We start from the raw sequence: 15,840 nt of genomic DNA, 5'->3' as shown, positions 1-15,840 counted from the left end.
TGGAAATCTTTGGGAGTGAGGTGCCTAAATCTCTTTGACAACTTGGGTCCTAATTCCCATTGCCTTTCAGTGCCTACCTGCCATGTGCACTGTTGAAAATCTCTCCCTAAAAATACAACAGGGATCAAGTAGAGAATAAAGTCCCAGTGACAGACTGCAGTGGAGTGGGAATGCTGTAATACGCAGAAATCAGATGTGACACCATTGAAAACTAGATGCATTCGCCACGTAATATTTTATTTCAGGCGCGAGGGCTCTCTGGGCATTTAGATAGATTATTGATTCCTATGTTAGGCTGGCAAAAAATGCATGAAATAGACTAGGTCCATGATCCCCCATCAGAGAAGGCTGCAGCTCTTGCTGGCTTATAACACACTGTCTTTTCCAGTGACGTTTATACTGAAGGGGTGATCTATCTGGGAGCCCACTGCAGTGCTACAAGAATGGTGTTTAATGCAGCTGGGAACCAGGCAGGGCTGGACCCGAGAGATCCAGAAGGGAATGTGCAGAGAGAAACCGAGCTGCTGCCGTGCTCTTAGCTAATAACAGACTCCATGCTGGCAGCTCCCAGTTCAGAGTGTCTGGGTGTACGTGTGTGAATTTCCATACATTTCTTGTGATTAACGTGGCCACGTGTAGCAAAGCAGGAGCATTAGACAAATGTGATGCGTCCACCTCCCTCTGGGAGTGTGATGCCTGGTTCTTGACGCACAGGACAGAGACAGTCCCAGCTGTGACCAGAGAAAGCAGGAGATTCAGTCTGTGCTCGTGCGGCCGGTGCTGAAAGGCATCGTGGTGCTATCAGAGCTATTCGGTGAGGGGTAGGACTTCGACTTTCTGACCTGCCTCATCATTGTCCAGTACCAAAGGAAGATGAGGAAGCCTGCGAGAGAAGGGAGAAATGGGTGAGTGCTCACTGGGCAGGGGCAATGCAGAGAGCAGGACAATGGATCACCTGACTGCGGGGGGAGGCTGGCCCCCTGCCTGAGCATCCCATTACTCCTGCCCTTTAACTATACGGCAGATGAACTGAGCTAAAGGGGTCTCGGCTCCATCACTGTACCAAGGTAGCAGAGCACTGTCTCGAGCCTTAGCTGGTGGCACCCTCGTGTGGCCACTGGGTGCTATTGCACAGAAAATCCCGGGGCCCTGCAGGAGAGATCCCTACATACAGCGAGGCACGCTCTAGTATGGAGGGGAGCCTCTCCCCCATGGTGAGGAATAGGGCACAGGGTTGTGTCAGAGCCTCATCAGCTGCTCCTCGGAGAGACTCCATTTACCCCCGAAACTCGCCCCGGGGTGACGGCATGTCTCCGGGAGAGGGCGAGATGGGGAGAGTGCGCCCGGCCCAGCGCGCTCACCTTGCAAAGTGTTGATGATGGTGAAGAGGTAGATGACGACTAGCCGGAACGATCCCGAGGAAAAGGAGAAGAACGCCAGTCCCCAGGGGATGCCCAGCACAAGGCTCAGACCGAGGAGCACCAGGGTGTGCTTAAGCTTGTGGCCTCTCTTCCTCTGCCTCAGGATCTCCCACACCATGGCTCCCAGCATGACCAAGTTGAAGAGGAACATCAGGCTGAAGATGCCCAGATTGACTATGTTATGGATCAGGGGGGCTGTGATCCAGCATCTGGAGGGAGGAGAAAGGCAAATAGTTCAGGTCCATAATCCTCTGGGTTAAAAGGGGCTGAAGGTCTGATCGGAGAGCTCGGGGGGACCCACTGGCACATTCAGCCTCCAGCCCAGAGTTAAACATGGAGGCTGGTCTCCCAGCTGATGTAAAGCTGTACAGCTCCACTGAAGTCACGAGAGCTTTGCTGATTTATGCCAGCTGGGGATCTGGATGGACTGAGAGGCGGGAGGAAGAAAAAGTTTCAGGGAAAACCCCAGCAGAGGGGATGTAATCTGTTGGTATGATCCAGGGTCCACGCCGTGTGAAACTGACTCACGGGAGGAGGCACTGCTAGCCATGGTATAACCAGGAACACGGTGACGCCATTCCAATTACTCACATGGTTGCATTGGTGGATTTCTCAAGGGATTCAAATACTTCAATGTGGAATGGTCCATAATTTGTCTTATCCGCCAGGAAGATCACACCCACAATAAAGATGGGAAGTCCTGGATGCAGAGAACAGCATTAGGTAGTTTCCCTAGCCTCAATTCCTCTCTTTGCAGGTCCTTGAAAAAGGAGCCCATCCTTTCTCCTCCTTAGGAATTGACCATGTTGTTCTCCCATACCCTTTGTCACCCGAGCGGTGGACTGAGGACAGTGCATTGAACAGGGATGGTTGGGTACAGCTTTGGGTCCTCATGTTCACACTGCTCATAGGTTCATGGGTGTTAAGGCCAGAAGGGACCACTGTGATCATCTACGACAGGTTTCAGAGTAGCAGCCATGTTAGTCTGTATCTGCAAAAAGAACAGGAGTACTTGTGGCATCTTAGAGACCAACAAATTTATTAGAGTATAAGCTTTTGTGAGCTACAGCTCACTTCATCGGATGCATAGAATGGAACTCCCAGTCTCTATTCAAACCCAAGTTAATGGTATCTAGGGTGGCAATTTTGCAACAGAAAAGCCTCAAAAACAGACTCCAATGAGAAACTGCTGAGCTTGAATTAATATGCAAACTAGATACCATTAACTTGGGTTTGAATAGACTGGGAGTGGCTGGGCATTGTACATATTGAATCTATTTCCCCATGTTAAGTATCCTCACACCTTCTTGTCAACTGTCTAAATGAGCCATCTTGATTATCACTACAAAAGTTTTTTTCTCCTGCTGATAATAGCTCATCTTAACTAATTAGCCTCTCACTTATAACTTATCTGTATGTGTGTGTGTAGATAGATAGATAGATATAGATATACATCTATCTTACTATATGTTCCATTCTATGCATCCGATGAAGAGAGCTGTAGCTCACGAAAGCTTGTGCTCTAATAAATTTGTTAGTCTCTAAGGTGACACAAGTCCTCTTGTTCTTTTTGTGATCATCTAGTATGACCTGCTGCACAGCACAGGCCAGAGATGTTCACCCAGTGCCTCCTGCCCGTAGCTGGTGTTTGAGTGACCGTGTATTTTTTTTTTTTTTTTTTTACAGAGACAGCCAGTCTTGACTTAAAAGCCTTAGTGATGGAGACACCATTGCCGCCAATGCTTTAGGCACAATTCTGAACAGTGAGGGGACTGATCTCTAGCCTGAATTTCTCTAGCTTTAGTTTCCAGATATTGGTTCGTCTTACGCCTTTGCCTGCTAGATGAAACAGCCTCTGCCCTCAGAAATCTCTTCCACGTGTCGGTACTTATGGACGGTGAGCAAATCATCCTCTCATCCTTGTGAGAGGAAAGTCTTCTAGGGGCACAGAGGCCTGGAGTTCTCAGGGCCATCTGGGCCTCCTTTCGTACTCACCCCAGCCCACCATGCAGAGCTTGAAAATGAAGTGCTCCACATAGGTGTTGAAGACCTCCACCACCAGCCTGTAGAGATTGTAGCCCTCAATGCCCATCCAGGTCAGGCAGCAGAGCAGAGATAGGTGCAGGAACATGCCGCCGGCTTTGCAGGCTGCCTCGCTGCCGATGGAGGCCAAGTGCTCAGTGATGAGGAAGCTCACATCCAGCAGGAAGATGGCCCCCAGCAGGTTCATGTGAATGTAGATGTTTATGGTGCCGTCTCTGTGCTTCCTCCTGGGAAAGGGAGAGGAAGATATTTCACTCCTGATCGTGTCTGGGAGTCCCAGACCCAGCACCCACAAAAGCGCATGATGGGGTCCCAGTGCTTTGATTCAAGCAGCTCACACTAACCGGAGACACACAAGAGATCTGTGTCTTAACAACAGGAGATTGTAAGCCCAGTGCCTATTCCACATGTGCATAGCCAGCTGATGGCTGAGATGGGTGAACTTATTGAGCCACCGGTAACTGCAACAGGTGAGCGATCCTGGTCCCCTTGTTCCACTGGGAAGCTACATCTCATCTGGCCTTTGAACCATGTGTCTAGGTGACGGGTTTGGCCATTGCATACAGCCTAATTTCTCAAAGGAAGCCTCTTTTAGTTTGCATCAGCCTCTTCTTAACACACTGCTAAAGATCTGTGCATGCCCACGCTCGCTGCATTAGTGCTAAAGACCAAGATGGCAGTCAAGATTATTAAAAATGACAGGTGGTTCTGGGGGCTCATCTGGAGACCTTATAAAGGGGTCTGGTTTCTAGGGGGGGGTGTTCAGCACTTCCTGAATATCAGGCCCCTTTCAGGTGTCTCACAGTGGACCCCCAGAATCACAAATCCCTTTAGAAAAATCTTGGCCAATCTGTGTGTAGTGGCAGCCGAGGGGGATGCTGCCTGCATAGCAAACTGGTCAGCACGAGCATGAGTTACAGGCTGCTAGCTAATCCCCTGCCCCTAACCACAGTACTGTACCTGGAGCAGCAGAAGATGATGATGGTGAAGAGGGAAGCCACAGCTGAGATAATGCAGCCAACGTAGGTGATAATCATCAGGTACTCCTTGTGGATGTAATCTATCCCCGGAGAGGACATCTGAGAATGGAGAGGACAGGGGAGGTGTTAGAGCCACACTGGGCAAGAGCTGAGAGCTTTACCCATCACTGCGGAGACCATGCAGTGAGGATGCAGAGAGCTCGAGTGGGAGCTGGTACCTACCATCAGCACAGCAAAATAGGTGAGGTGGTTGCAACGGCAGACCGTCTGGCCATTACCCGTCTCTGTTTTACAGCCATCACTTTTCCAGCTGCCGTGGCCATCTGCAAAGAGAAAAGCAGAGTTCCCTGTTGCCCGTGGGAGGTTTCACACACTCAGCCCAAGTCAATGTTCACAGAAAGTCTTTGACCCACGGTGTCTGCAAGCAGGTGAGAGAATGAGAGAGAGCTTTGCAATGGGGCCCAGTGACTTCCTTACAGACCACATGGCAGCACTGCTATACTGGGGACTCCTAGCACCCGAAATCACCCCCACCCATATCTGTGTGGGGAGCAGGGCCTGGGACAGATTCTTTGAGATATCCGTGTGGGAACCGCCTGAGATCTAGCCACCGACAGAGATCTAGGGGCTGTATCCCTGGCATTATAGGAATGGCAGGATTTACAGATGAGGGGAGGCAGTCAAAGCAAGCCCCGTTGAGGCTAACAAGGAGAAGTTACAGGGTGCTGGGATGAGTGACACAGATTGGAGGAGGACAGAGTGAAAACTGATCAGCTTCTACTGATGGAAAAGGGATGGATGTGTATCCAGCCACTGACCATGCGCTGGGCCATGGTCAGTGGTAAACGGGACTCCATCCACTCCAGTGGGAGTTTGACGTGGCCAAGAGTTTGTCTCTACAAGAGTTAAAATATCAAGGACAATCCAGGCCCATGCGTTAGATTGTAAAGTGATTGATGCTCAGTCCCTTCCTTGGGCAGCTAGGCTAGGGATCTGGTTCCCACCTGCCCCACACCTTGAGTCCTCACACCTGTGCAAAGCCAGCATAAAGGTGCTGTCAAATTGGGAGGGTAGCACTGCACTGCCACACTGCACAGGTGTAAGTGACCTGGGGGAGACCCAGGGCCCTGCAAAACAGCCTGCTTTCTCTGAGATACTCACGGCTGGAGTCCACATCCCAGAACACGCACCGTGGAGTCACGTTTCTCTGAAAGGACAAGAACGTGGGTGGTGATGCAGGAGTCTCTCTGGGTTATTCACGGGGCAGGAGAGTTTGGCCGAGGGGCAGATCAAGGGAAAGATGGGGCAGGAGGAGAAAAGAAATTCTGGCCCTTGTCATGTGACTGGAGCCAGGAAACAAAGATCATTCTCTCCCCAGCACTCCAGGGTGTCACCTCCTTTTTCAACAGGGAGACTGCTCCCAGCAACAGGGAAAGATCAAAGACACCGGTTGTGTCCCCTCTCTGGAGATGATCGCCTGGAAGTGGCTAGTTGTCCTGAGTTATGTTTTTTGGAAGGGCATTCCCTAGAGAGGATGGGGCGACAGAGACGAGGCCGAAGCTTAGTTGACAGAAGTCCCAGCTTCCACCCCCTCCTCCCCGGTCTGGACAGACTGATTTGAATGAGGCCATTTCTCACACCTACCGGTAGCTGGTCATGAAAGAATTTGAGGACCACGTCCTGGGGGAGGCCTGATACAGGGGTGTTCCCCACGGTGATGCCAATCACCTTTTTACCGAGCACCCTGCTGCTGTTCTGGTCCTGAAAGAGATGGAAAGACCGTGATGCCAGTGTGGGAGAGTGACAGCTGCCGGACACCACGCTGCTATAAAACCCCTGGAGAGCTCAGAGCCAGAGAGCTTCCTTGTCACCTTCCTCAGCAGACAATACAAACCCAAAGAGGGCCTGCGCACACAGGCGACAGGAGCCGGCGCAGTCTTTCCTCAGGTTGTGCCTTGCCGCTGTCACAGATAATGTAGCACAGTCATCTGCAGGAGGGCACCAGGACACCAGGTGCCTCCTATGTACTGTGGCAAAGGCCAGATCACAACCACCAATGGTCCAGCTGCTCCGGTGTCTTGCCACTGAGAGGAGCTGCAGTCCGATACTTCGGGGAAGGTGCCACCTTCCATACTGCCCCTAGCTGTACAATACCCTGCCAGGGGCAAGGGGGCATTTCTTCCGGAGCCCAGCCAGGGACTGGTTTGAGCTGCAGTCGCTAGGCACAAAGGGAGATCACAATGGGCAGAGCTTTGGCAGGAATCTGAATTTGGGGACCCTCCTAGCACTGTCCCCGTGCATGTCTAGGATGGGTCCGCAGCGTTTCCCAGCGGGGTGGAGAATGGGGGACTGAGAGTACCCAGCCTGGCTCCCCTGGAAATGGGAGCCTGGCTAAAGGCACACAGCAAAAATAACCTCTGGGGTCTCATCCTACTCAGTCTGTTCACACAGGACACTGGGCCGCCGGGTACAGTTCAGATAGGCAGCATCAGCTCAGGGGAGCCTCTGGGCTGGGAGAGCAGGGGGTGCTGTGAGTCGGGGGGAGGGGCATTAACACAGCTGGCATAGCAGGGGGTGCTGAGAGTCGGGGGAGGGGCATTAACACAGCTGGCATAGCAGGGGTGCTGAGAGTCGGGGGAGGGGCATTAACACAGCTGGCATAGCAAGAGGTGCTGTGAGTCGGGGGGAGGGGCATTGGCATAGCAGGGGGTGCTGTGAGTCGGGGGGGCATTGGCAGGGCAGGGGGCCAGAGCTGGCAAAGCAGCGGGTCGGGGGAGGGGCATTGGCAGGGCTGGGGAAGCAGGGGGTGCTGTGACTCGGGGGAGGGGCATTGGCAGAGCTAGGCAGGGGGCCAGGGCTGGCATAGCAGGGGTTGCTGTGAGTTGGGGGGGAGGGGAATTGGCAGGGCTGGGCATGGGGTTAGGGCTGGCATGGGGGGGTGCTGTGAGTTGGGGGGGATTGGCAGGGCTGGCACAGCAGGGGGTGCTGTGAGTCGGGGGAGGGGCATTAACACGGCTGGCATAGCAGGGGGTGCTGTGAGTCGGGGGGGCATTGGCAGGGCAGGGGGCCAGAGCTGGCAAAGCAGCGGGTCGGGGGAGGGGCATTGGCAGGGCTGGGGAAGCAGGGGGTGCTGTGACTCGTGGGAAGGGGCATTGGCAGAGCTAGGCAGGGGGCCAGGGCTGGCATAGCAGGGGTTGCTGTGAGTTGGGGGGGAGGGGAATTGGCAGGGCTGGGCATGGGGTTAGGGCTGGTATGGGGGGGTGCTGTGAGTTGGGGGGATTGGCAGGGCTGGCACAGCAAGGGGTGCTGTGAGTTGGGGGGAGGGGCATTGGCAGGGCTGGCATAGCAGGGGGTGCTGTGAGTCGGGGGGAGGGGCATTGGCATAGCAGGGGGTGCTGAAAGTCGGGGGGAGGGGCACTGGCACGGCTGGCATAGCAGGGGTTGTGTGAGTTGGGGCAGGGAGATTGGCAGGGCTGGGCAGGGGGGCAGGGCTGGCATAGCAGGGGTTGCTGTGAGTTGGGGGGGAGGGGAATTGGCAGGGCTGGGCATGGAGTTAGGGCTGGTATGGGGGGGTGCTGTGAGTTGGGGGGATTGGCAGGGCTGGCATAGCAGGGGGTGCTGTGAGTCGGGGGGGCATTGGCAGGGCAGGGGGCCAGAGCTGGCAAAGCAGCGGGTCGGGGGAGGGGCATTGGCAGGGCTGGGGAAGCAGGGGGTGCTGTGAGTCGGGGGAGGGGCATTGGCAGAGCTGGGCAGGGGGCCAGGCCTGGCATAGCAGGGGTTGCTGTGAGTTGGGGGGGAGGGGAATTGGCAGGGCTGGGCATGGAGTTAGGGCTGGTATGGGGGGGTGCTGTGAGTTGGGGGGATTGGCAGGGCTGGCACAGCAGGGGGTGCTGTGAGTTGGGGGGAGGGGAATTGGCAGGGCTGGGCATGGGGTTAGGGCTGGCATGGGGGGGTGCTGTGAGTTGGGGGGGATTGGCAGGGCTGGCACAGCAGGGGGTGCTGTGAGTTGGGGGGAGGGGCATTGGCAGGGCTGGCATAGCAGGGGTTGTGTGAGTTGGGGCAGGGAGATTGGCAGGGCTGGGCAGGGGGGCAGGGCTGGCATAGCAGGGGTTGCTGTGAGTTGGGGGGAGGGGCATTGGCAGGGCTGGCATAGCAGGGGGTGCTGTGAGTCGGGGGGGCATTGGCAGGGCAGGGGGCCAGAGCTGGCAAAGCAGCGGGTCGGGGGAGGGGCATTGGCAGGGCTGGGGAAGCAGGGGGTGCTGTGACTCGTGGGAAGGGGCATTGGCAGAGCTAGGCAGGGGGCCAGGGCTGGCATAGCAGGGGTTGCTGTGAGTTGGGGGGGAGGGGAATTGGCAGGGCTGGGCATGGGGTTAGGGCTGGCATGGGGGGGTGCTGTGAGTTGGGGGGGATTGGCAGGGCTGGCACAGCAGGGGGTGCTGTGAGTTGGGGGGAGGGGCATTGGCAGGGCTGGCATAGCAGGGGTTGTGTGAGTTGGGGGAGGGGCATTGGCAGGGCTGGCATAGCAGGGGGTGCTGTGAGTTGGGGGGAGGGGCATTGGCAGGGCTGGCATAGCAGGGGGTGCTGTGAGTCGGGGGGGCATTGGCAGGGCAGGGGGCCAGAGCTGGCAAAGCAGCGGGTCGGGGGAGGGGCATTGGCAGGGCTGGGGAAGCAGGGGGTGCTGTGAGTCGGGGGAGGGGCATTGGCAGAGCTGGGCAGGGGGCCAGGCCTGGCATAGCAGGGGTTGCTGTGAGTTGGGGGGGAGGGGAATTGGCAGGGCTGGGCATGGAGTTAGGGCTGGTATGGGGGGGTGCTGTGAGTTGGGGGGATTGGCAGGGCTGGCACAGCAGGGGGTGCTGTGAGTTGGGGGGAGGGGCATTGGCAGGGCTGGCATAGCAGGGTGTGCTGTGAGTCGGGGGGGCATTGGCAGGGCAGGGGGCCAGAGCTGGCAAAGCAGCGGGTCGGGGGAGGGGCATTGGCAGGGCTGGGGAAGCAGGGGGTTCTGTGAGTCGGGGGAGGGGCATTGGCAGAGCTGGGCGGGGGGCCAGGGCTGGCATAGCAGGGGGTGCTGTGAGTTGGGGGGGAGGGGAATTGGCAGGGCTGGGCATGGGGTCAGAGCTGGCATGGGGGGTGCTGTGAGTTGGGGGGGATTGGCAGGGCTGGGGAAGCAGGGGGTGCTGTGAGTCGGGGAGAGGGGCATGGACAGGGGAGGTGGCCAGGGCTGGCACAGCGGAGGGTGCTGTGAGTTGGGGGGGATTGGCAGGGCTGGCACAGCAGGGGGTGCTGTGAGTCGGGGGAGGGGCATTAACACGGCTGGCATAGCAGGGGTTGCTGTGAGTTGGGGGGAGGGGCATTGGCACGGCTGGCATAGCAGGGGGTGCTGTGAGTCGGGGGGGCATTGGCAGGGCAGGGGGCCAGAGCTGGCAAAGCAGCGGGTCGGGGGAGGGGCATTGGCATGGCTGGGGAAGCAGGGGGTGCTGTGAGTCGGGGGAGGGGCATGGACAGGGGAGGGGGCCAGGGCTGGCACAGCGGAGGGTGCTGTGAGTTGGGGGGGGATTGGCAGGGCTGGCACAGCAGGGGGTGCTTTGAGTCAGGGGTCAGAGCTGGGTGCCAGCCGAAACTTGGCTGAGCAGGAGGTTGCATGGCAGGTTAGGATTCACAGTGTCTGGCAGACCGAGGGAGCAGGGCAGGACCAGCAGCGGGGATGCTCTGAAGCGGCCCTGGCAGAGTTGTGGGCAGCACGTATCCTCGGCATTCGTAGCAGCTGCTCCCAACCAAACTTGGCCCAGCTCTGCCCAGCACTATTAGCCCCTCGCTTACTACACCTGCGCACCAAATTCATTCCCATCCCTGAGCCCGGTCGTTACCTGGAAAAGGGCCTGGCTGTTGATATCTATCAGGAGCACTCGCCTCTCAGCGCTCTTCCTCCTGCCCTTTGCCTTTGCAAAGACGATGCTCGGCAGATTCACCGCAAACCTATGGACCTCTCTGCCCTCCTGCAAAACAAAACCCAGCAGAGCCCTCGAAGAGTGGCCGGAGGACGCGGCGAGTTCGGGGGAGACACTAGGGAAAGCCTCGGGCTCTGGCTACACATGCACCAGAACATCCACTGGGGTAAATCGGCATCAACAGAGCTAGGCTGATTTACCCCATCTGAGGATCCGCCTGCTGTCTAGCCCATATGCATCACTGCTCTGGTTTCTAGTGTGGACGGCACCGGACTGGGTAGTAAAGGGACGCCAGCAACTTGAGTTAAGAACATTTCTATTCCAGTAGTTTAGCTGGGTTGGCTGCTCCCTCTCTTCAGCAGCAGCACTGAGATGAAGCCTCACCCCTTCGACGCTCCTCCCTGGGCTTGAAAGGCGGGTCCTCTGCCTACCCCACATCCCGCCATTCCCCAGCCTCATGCCAGAAGGGCGGAGCCGGGCTCCCCATGCAGGAGTCTCAAGGAAAGGAGGTTCCCTCCTGGCTGCCCTCGCAAGGGTGCGCAGCCCTCTGGCAGGGCCCGTGGCACAGCCTGCCAACACGCTCTCCTGGGGAGTGAGGGCCGGGGGCTCCTCTGATCACCCTCATGAGAGAGGAAGTGCGACTAGTCAGAGCATGGGACTCCACCAAGTGCTACCTAAGGCGCCAAGGGAAGAAAGCGAAACCAGAGTGAAAAGGAGATTTCCCTTGCAATCGGTACAAAGAACAGAAGTCTGATTTTTCGGGGTGAGGGCATCCCTTTAACTACACGCTGGAACCAGACCTGTCCCAGGTTACCCTGGTTATGGGAAGGAGTCAGGTCCCCTCTACGTTGCAAACTGTAACGCTGCGAAGACCAACCCAGGACCACGACCTGGAAAGATTCCACAGAGAACAAGGCACAACCTGGAAACATGCCAAGTGCATCAAGAGGTTCTGCAAATGCTCCGGTTGGTCTGGGGTCCCTGCTCTGGGCCCTGCAGGTCATTTCAATCTGTCACCGGATGGCTGGGCCATTAAGAGGAGCAGGACCCAGCCTGTGACTGATCAGCTCGGGATGAGGCGATTATAGAAGCCAGCAGGCAGGCCAGCCGGGTATGGAGCCATCAGGAAGAGCTGCAAGCAGCAGATCGACTCCTGTGGGAAGCCCAGAAGCAGGGCTTTCAGGTAAGAGACCCGTAGGGAACAGACACCCCCTGGATTTGCGGGAAGGGATGGCTGGTATGGAACCTGTACTGTCTGTTCTTATGTAAAATAAAGCTGAAGCCCTCATGCTTCAGGGCTTCAGCTGGTCAGTGGCAGGCATCAGGGAGGGAGGGTTCCCCTTGCCACCAGGTCATTTTTTTGTCTCCTTCCTCTGAAGCCTCAGGGATGGAGGTGGGACATTGAATGGGGGTGGCTGGTGAGCTGAGGTGATCCTGAGCGTCCTCTCTCTCGGGTGCTGGGCTGGCTGGTTCTTGCTCACATGCCCAGGGTCTAACTGATCACTGCCATATGGGGCTTTGAGGAGGAACTGTCCCCCAGCTCAGATGGGCAGTGACCTGGAGAGTTTTTTGCCTTCCTCTGCAGCATGGGGCAGGGTCACTTGCTAGGATCATTTGAGGGTCTCTCTCTTCATCATTTCCCCACTGTCCCCAGGCATTCATGCACCTAAGCCCCTGCTGTTCTCTGCCTGTCGCACACAATAGACTAGTCTCCTTTAGGCTGTAATACTTGGGTCTTGTTCCAGTTGTTGGGTTAATGTGTGGGTGTTGGTGGCCTGTACTGTACTGGAGGTCAGACTAGATGATCTGGTGGTCCCTTCTGGCCTTGAACTCTATTGTCATGACTTTGTGACTATGGGAAAAAGAGCCTGGACCCCTGGCACACCTGCACTCACCTCCAATTCAGACATGAAGGGCAGATCCTGAGAGACTTTGCTGGATCCTATCTTCAAAACAGTCGCACGCACTGTACTCGTCCCAAAAGTCTTGTTCTCCCCTTCAAACGCCACCTGTCCCAGGTCCGATTCCAAATGCAGAAGTCTCCTTTTGGGGAAGAAGGAACAGAGCGTGGATCTAGAGAGAGTAGGAGGGAAGAGAGCCTCAAAGCAGGGGCTGTACCATCAGCAAGTGACAGAAGGAGAGTTTTGAGGACCCGCTGCTGCGGTTGGGAGGCCCTACATCTGACCTACCTCTCCCGAAAACCATAGCTCCCCACAGACAGATCCTCGGGTATGTGAGGCTGTACAGACAGTGATGGCAAGCGCCTGATCTGGGAGAGGAGGAGATGGACATAGTTTGTATACTGTACTCACTCATATGGTATTCTGGCATTGGTCTTTCTTCCAGTGGGTTTATTGGGATTCTTCATGTAGTTTGCTAAATTCCTTAATTGTTCTTCAATCGCATGCACCTTGCTGATGTCTTCAGCAGTCGATGTGGAAAGAAAAGAGAATGCGGTGATTAATTCTGTGAAGAGGGGACAATGCTGGTTTCTGTAGCATCCCTCCCCGCAGCAGCAAGTGCTTTATACTGTGTTCTCAGGCGCCTGCATTATTAATTAATTGGCAATCATGGGTCTGATGAGGACTGGTCTGAATTCAATGGAGCCACTCTTGATTTACATCAGCATGAGTGGCAAGCCAGATGCAGGGTGTTTGCAATGGTTATGCCTGGGTAGGTCCGAATGGCCAAGCAGAGCATGGGTACGGCTTAAGGCATTTGGGGCCAGACTTTCAAAGTTATTAGGCACCTCAGCGGATTCTCAAAAGCCCCTCTCAGCATCTTCTGGTGCCTAAATACCTTTACAAACCTGGCCTTTTGAGCCGAGTCACAGGGACTAGCCATGCAAAAGGAAGAATTCACATGAGGTGATCCCTGAGCCTCTTGCATCCACCAGGACTCATGAGAGGGGAGACAGCCCATGGTGGTGCATTTCTTGCCTGTCTCATTCCTCTGGACTTCAGTTGCACAGGAGATGGGCTTGCTGAAGTTTGCAGAGGGCTCCTGAACAGCCAACTGGCTGCACCAAATTGTAAGGAATGGGCTAGCTGAGGGTAATAGCAGGTAATAGATACTTTGACAATAGCTTTGCCCCATTGTCTGGCAGGCCATTTGGTTACAGCAGCTCTAGCATAGGTGCAAACTCATGTCATTCCTATCTGCACAGGCCGAGAACCTCAAGGTGCAATCTCCAGCATGCATGCTCCTGCTCTCCCGTCTCTTACTCTGCATGTCTCTAACCAGAATGCAGCTGAGGCCACTCCAGTACCCATGTGCAGCCATGGACACTGCAGGTCCTAGCACCCAGAGCTCCATCTTGATCTCAGTTGTCTCCAACTGTGCAGATCTTCTAAAGGATGGAGTGTTGCTGGTGTCATGATGAATCCCTGTAAGGCCCCCCATACAGCTGTGACCTGAGGACCCCGGCACTGCTGTAGGCAGCACAACTGACCATTAAAGATGGGACATTGTGACTAGACAAGGGATTATCCAGTGAAATGCAGGACCTTTGCAGCTACGTGTTCAAAAGTGGTCACTTATTTTGTGTGCTTACGCAGAGAAACTTTGGGTTGGATTTCCAGAAGTGCTGAGAACCCACAACTCCGGTTCTTGTCAATGGGAGAGGTGGGATTTCGACACCGTGGGGAAATTGGCCCCAGAGCGCTGCATGTGGGTGCCCAGAAAATGAGGAACCCAAAACTAGTGGCCATTTTTGAAAAACGATGGAATTAGCGACTGGTGGAGAAGCCAGCTGCGCTGCTCTACCTCCTAATGGTGCCTCAGCGGTTTCCCCAGAACCTTCCCATTCATGGGTGGGCAGATAGAGCCAGCCCCGCTTAGCTTCCAAGACTGAACATGCTCAGAGGCTGCGGTGGTACCGCTGCAAGCTCTCTAACCCATTTAACATGTTGATTCAACTGTACCACGGACGGAGAAGAAGTAAACATCAGCGTTGCTGAGGGAGGTGTTCCGCAGGTCTTTGCCGTAGGCGTAGGACACGTTGAAAAGCACAGAAACCCCACTTTTATTCTGCAGTTTGTCCAGGGTTGAAAACTCGAAGGAAGGGTTCGCCTCAGTACTCAGCGTGTAGTTGTTTCTGCCATACGTGAGGTTGAAAATCCTGTCCCTTTGGTACCAGTAGAGGCAGAAGCGGTAGTTCCCCAAGTTGTCCGGTAAAGTGTAGTTTTCAAGGTTTGGGAATGGCGCACCTATTTTCAGTGTCTCAGCACTGTTCTCAATGGTGATGTTCTCTGACTGCATCTGATACATAATACGGCTTTTCTTTATTTGCCTTCTTTCGCCACAGAATCGGAAATCTTCAGCATGGTGGCTGCTTCCGTTGACCCCTGCGTTACACAAAACCGCACGGTAAGGTGTAGTTCAGCCTGAGGGGCTCCATATGCCAGGAGTTCCCCAGGTTACTCATCTCCTTGGTGACCCCACACAACACAGCTGTCTACTATTTATTACATGGATCACAGGAAGGCTCAGGGGCTCCATTGTGCTAGGTGCTGCATGTGTACAAGAGACAGAGAGAGACCCTCCTCTGAAAATCTTGGGAGCCATGTAAGAACCCATTATCATAGAGTCCGAGTGCCTCCCAGTCTTTCATGTCTTCAGCCACACACTCCCCTGTGAGGCAGGGCAGGGCAGGCCTGTTATCCCCATGGTATGGATGGGGAAGTGAGGCCCAGAGAGACTAAGTGACTGCCAGTGGTCACCCAGAGAGGTGTTTGCAGAGCAAGCACGTGAACCCAGCTCTCCTGAGGCTCAGGCCCGGCCCATCCTTCCTCTGAATGGACTCTAACCTCACCCGGGTGAGCTGATCGGACAAGAGGAACACAGACAACAATAATGTATTCTCCATGTCCATCCAATCTTGTTCCTGCCCTGATTCATCTACATGCCTCTAGCCTGTCCTGGAAGGAGAGGGGAAGTCCATCTTGGAAAACAATGACGGGTTCTCTGTCTTTCAGGAAACTTAATTAGAGGGAAAGTCCCTCTATACCTCCTGCCTCCTCCTCACTCCACCCATACTAGGATGACTGCTTCCTCCTAACGGGTACTATCCTGGCACTGGCAGTGGAGAGAAGGTTGATAATGCTACATCCCTGCCACCTCAGCTGTTGTAAGCCATATAGACCCCTGTAGAGGTGAGGAAATAACCAGGGAGCATATTACCTTGCAACAGGAAAAGCAGAGCCAGAAGGAGGCGATCCATCATGGGCGGCTTTCCCAGCTCTTGATGTTCCTCAGTGATAGACTTTGACCCTGAGGGGCAGAAGCACACAATGGCAGAGTGAGTTTGTCTAAAGAACTGCAGGAATTTTTCACAGCTCAGGGCCTGGAACAGACAGAAAAGCCTGCAGTTCTTTCTGCATCAGCATGGGCTGAGTTGAGCTACCATGCTAGGTGTGGGACACCTGCAAATGCCAGGAACTGTGTTCCTGT

General features: G+C 55.2%; 1 protein-coding gene across 1 annotated transcript in view; it reads right to left on the bottom strand.

Annotated features, from left to right (window-relative positions):
* Window positions 1-204: 204 nt before the first annotated feature.
* ADGRG1 (adhesion G protein-coupled receptor G1) overlaps window positions 205-15,840 on the bottom strand; it is a 36,818-nt gene continuing 21,182 nt past the window's right edge. The window contains exons 2-14 of the mRNA XM_038368732.2: window positions 15,571-15,660; window positions 14,313-14,735; window positions 12,702-12,810; window positions 12,285-12,432; window positions 10,309-10,437; window positions 6,089-6,205; window positions 5,606-5,651; window positions 4,667-4,767; window positions 4,425-4,543; window positions 3,417-3,691; window positions 2,013-2,121; window positions 1,362-1,630; window positions 205-883 (exon numbers count right to left, since the gene is read on the bottom strand). Coding sequence (XP_038224660.1) covers window positions 756-883; window positions 1,362-1,630; window positions 2,013-2,121; window positions 3,417-3,691; window positions 4,425-4,543; window positions 4,667-4,767; window positions 5,606-5,651; window positions 6,089-6,205; window positions 10,309-10,437; window positions 12,285-12,432; window positions 12,702-12,810; window positions 14,313-14,735; window positions 15,571-15,613 — 2,016 coding nt within the window. The 5' untranslated portion in view covers window positions 15,614-15,660 and the 3' untranslated portion in view covers window positions 205-755. The remainder of the gene's footprint in view (window positions 884-1,361; window positions 1,631-2,012; window positions 2,122-3,416; window positions 3,692-4,424; window positions 4,544-4,666; window positions 4,768-5,605; window positions 5,652-6,088; window positions 6,206-10,308; window positions 10,438-12,284; window positions 12,433-12,701; window positions 12,811-14,312; window positions 14,736-15,570; window positions 15,661-15,840) is intronic.

Source organism: Dermochelys coriacea, chromosome 12 (genome assembly GCF_009764565.3).
Source record: "Dermochelys coriacea isolate rDerCor1 chromosome 12, rDerCor1.pri.v4, whole genome shotgun sequence".
Lineage (NCBI taxonomy): Eukaryota > Metazoa > Chordata > Testudines > Dermochelyidae > Dermochelys > Dermochelys coriacea.
Note: the sequence above shows the minus strand (reverse complement) of the source record. Positions and strands in the feature narration are given on the sequence as shown.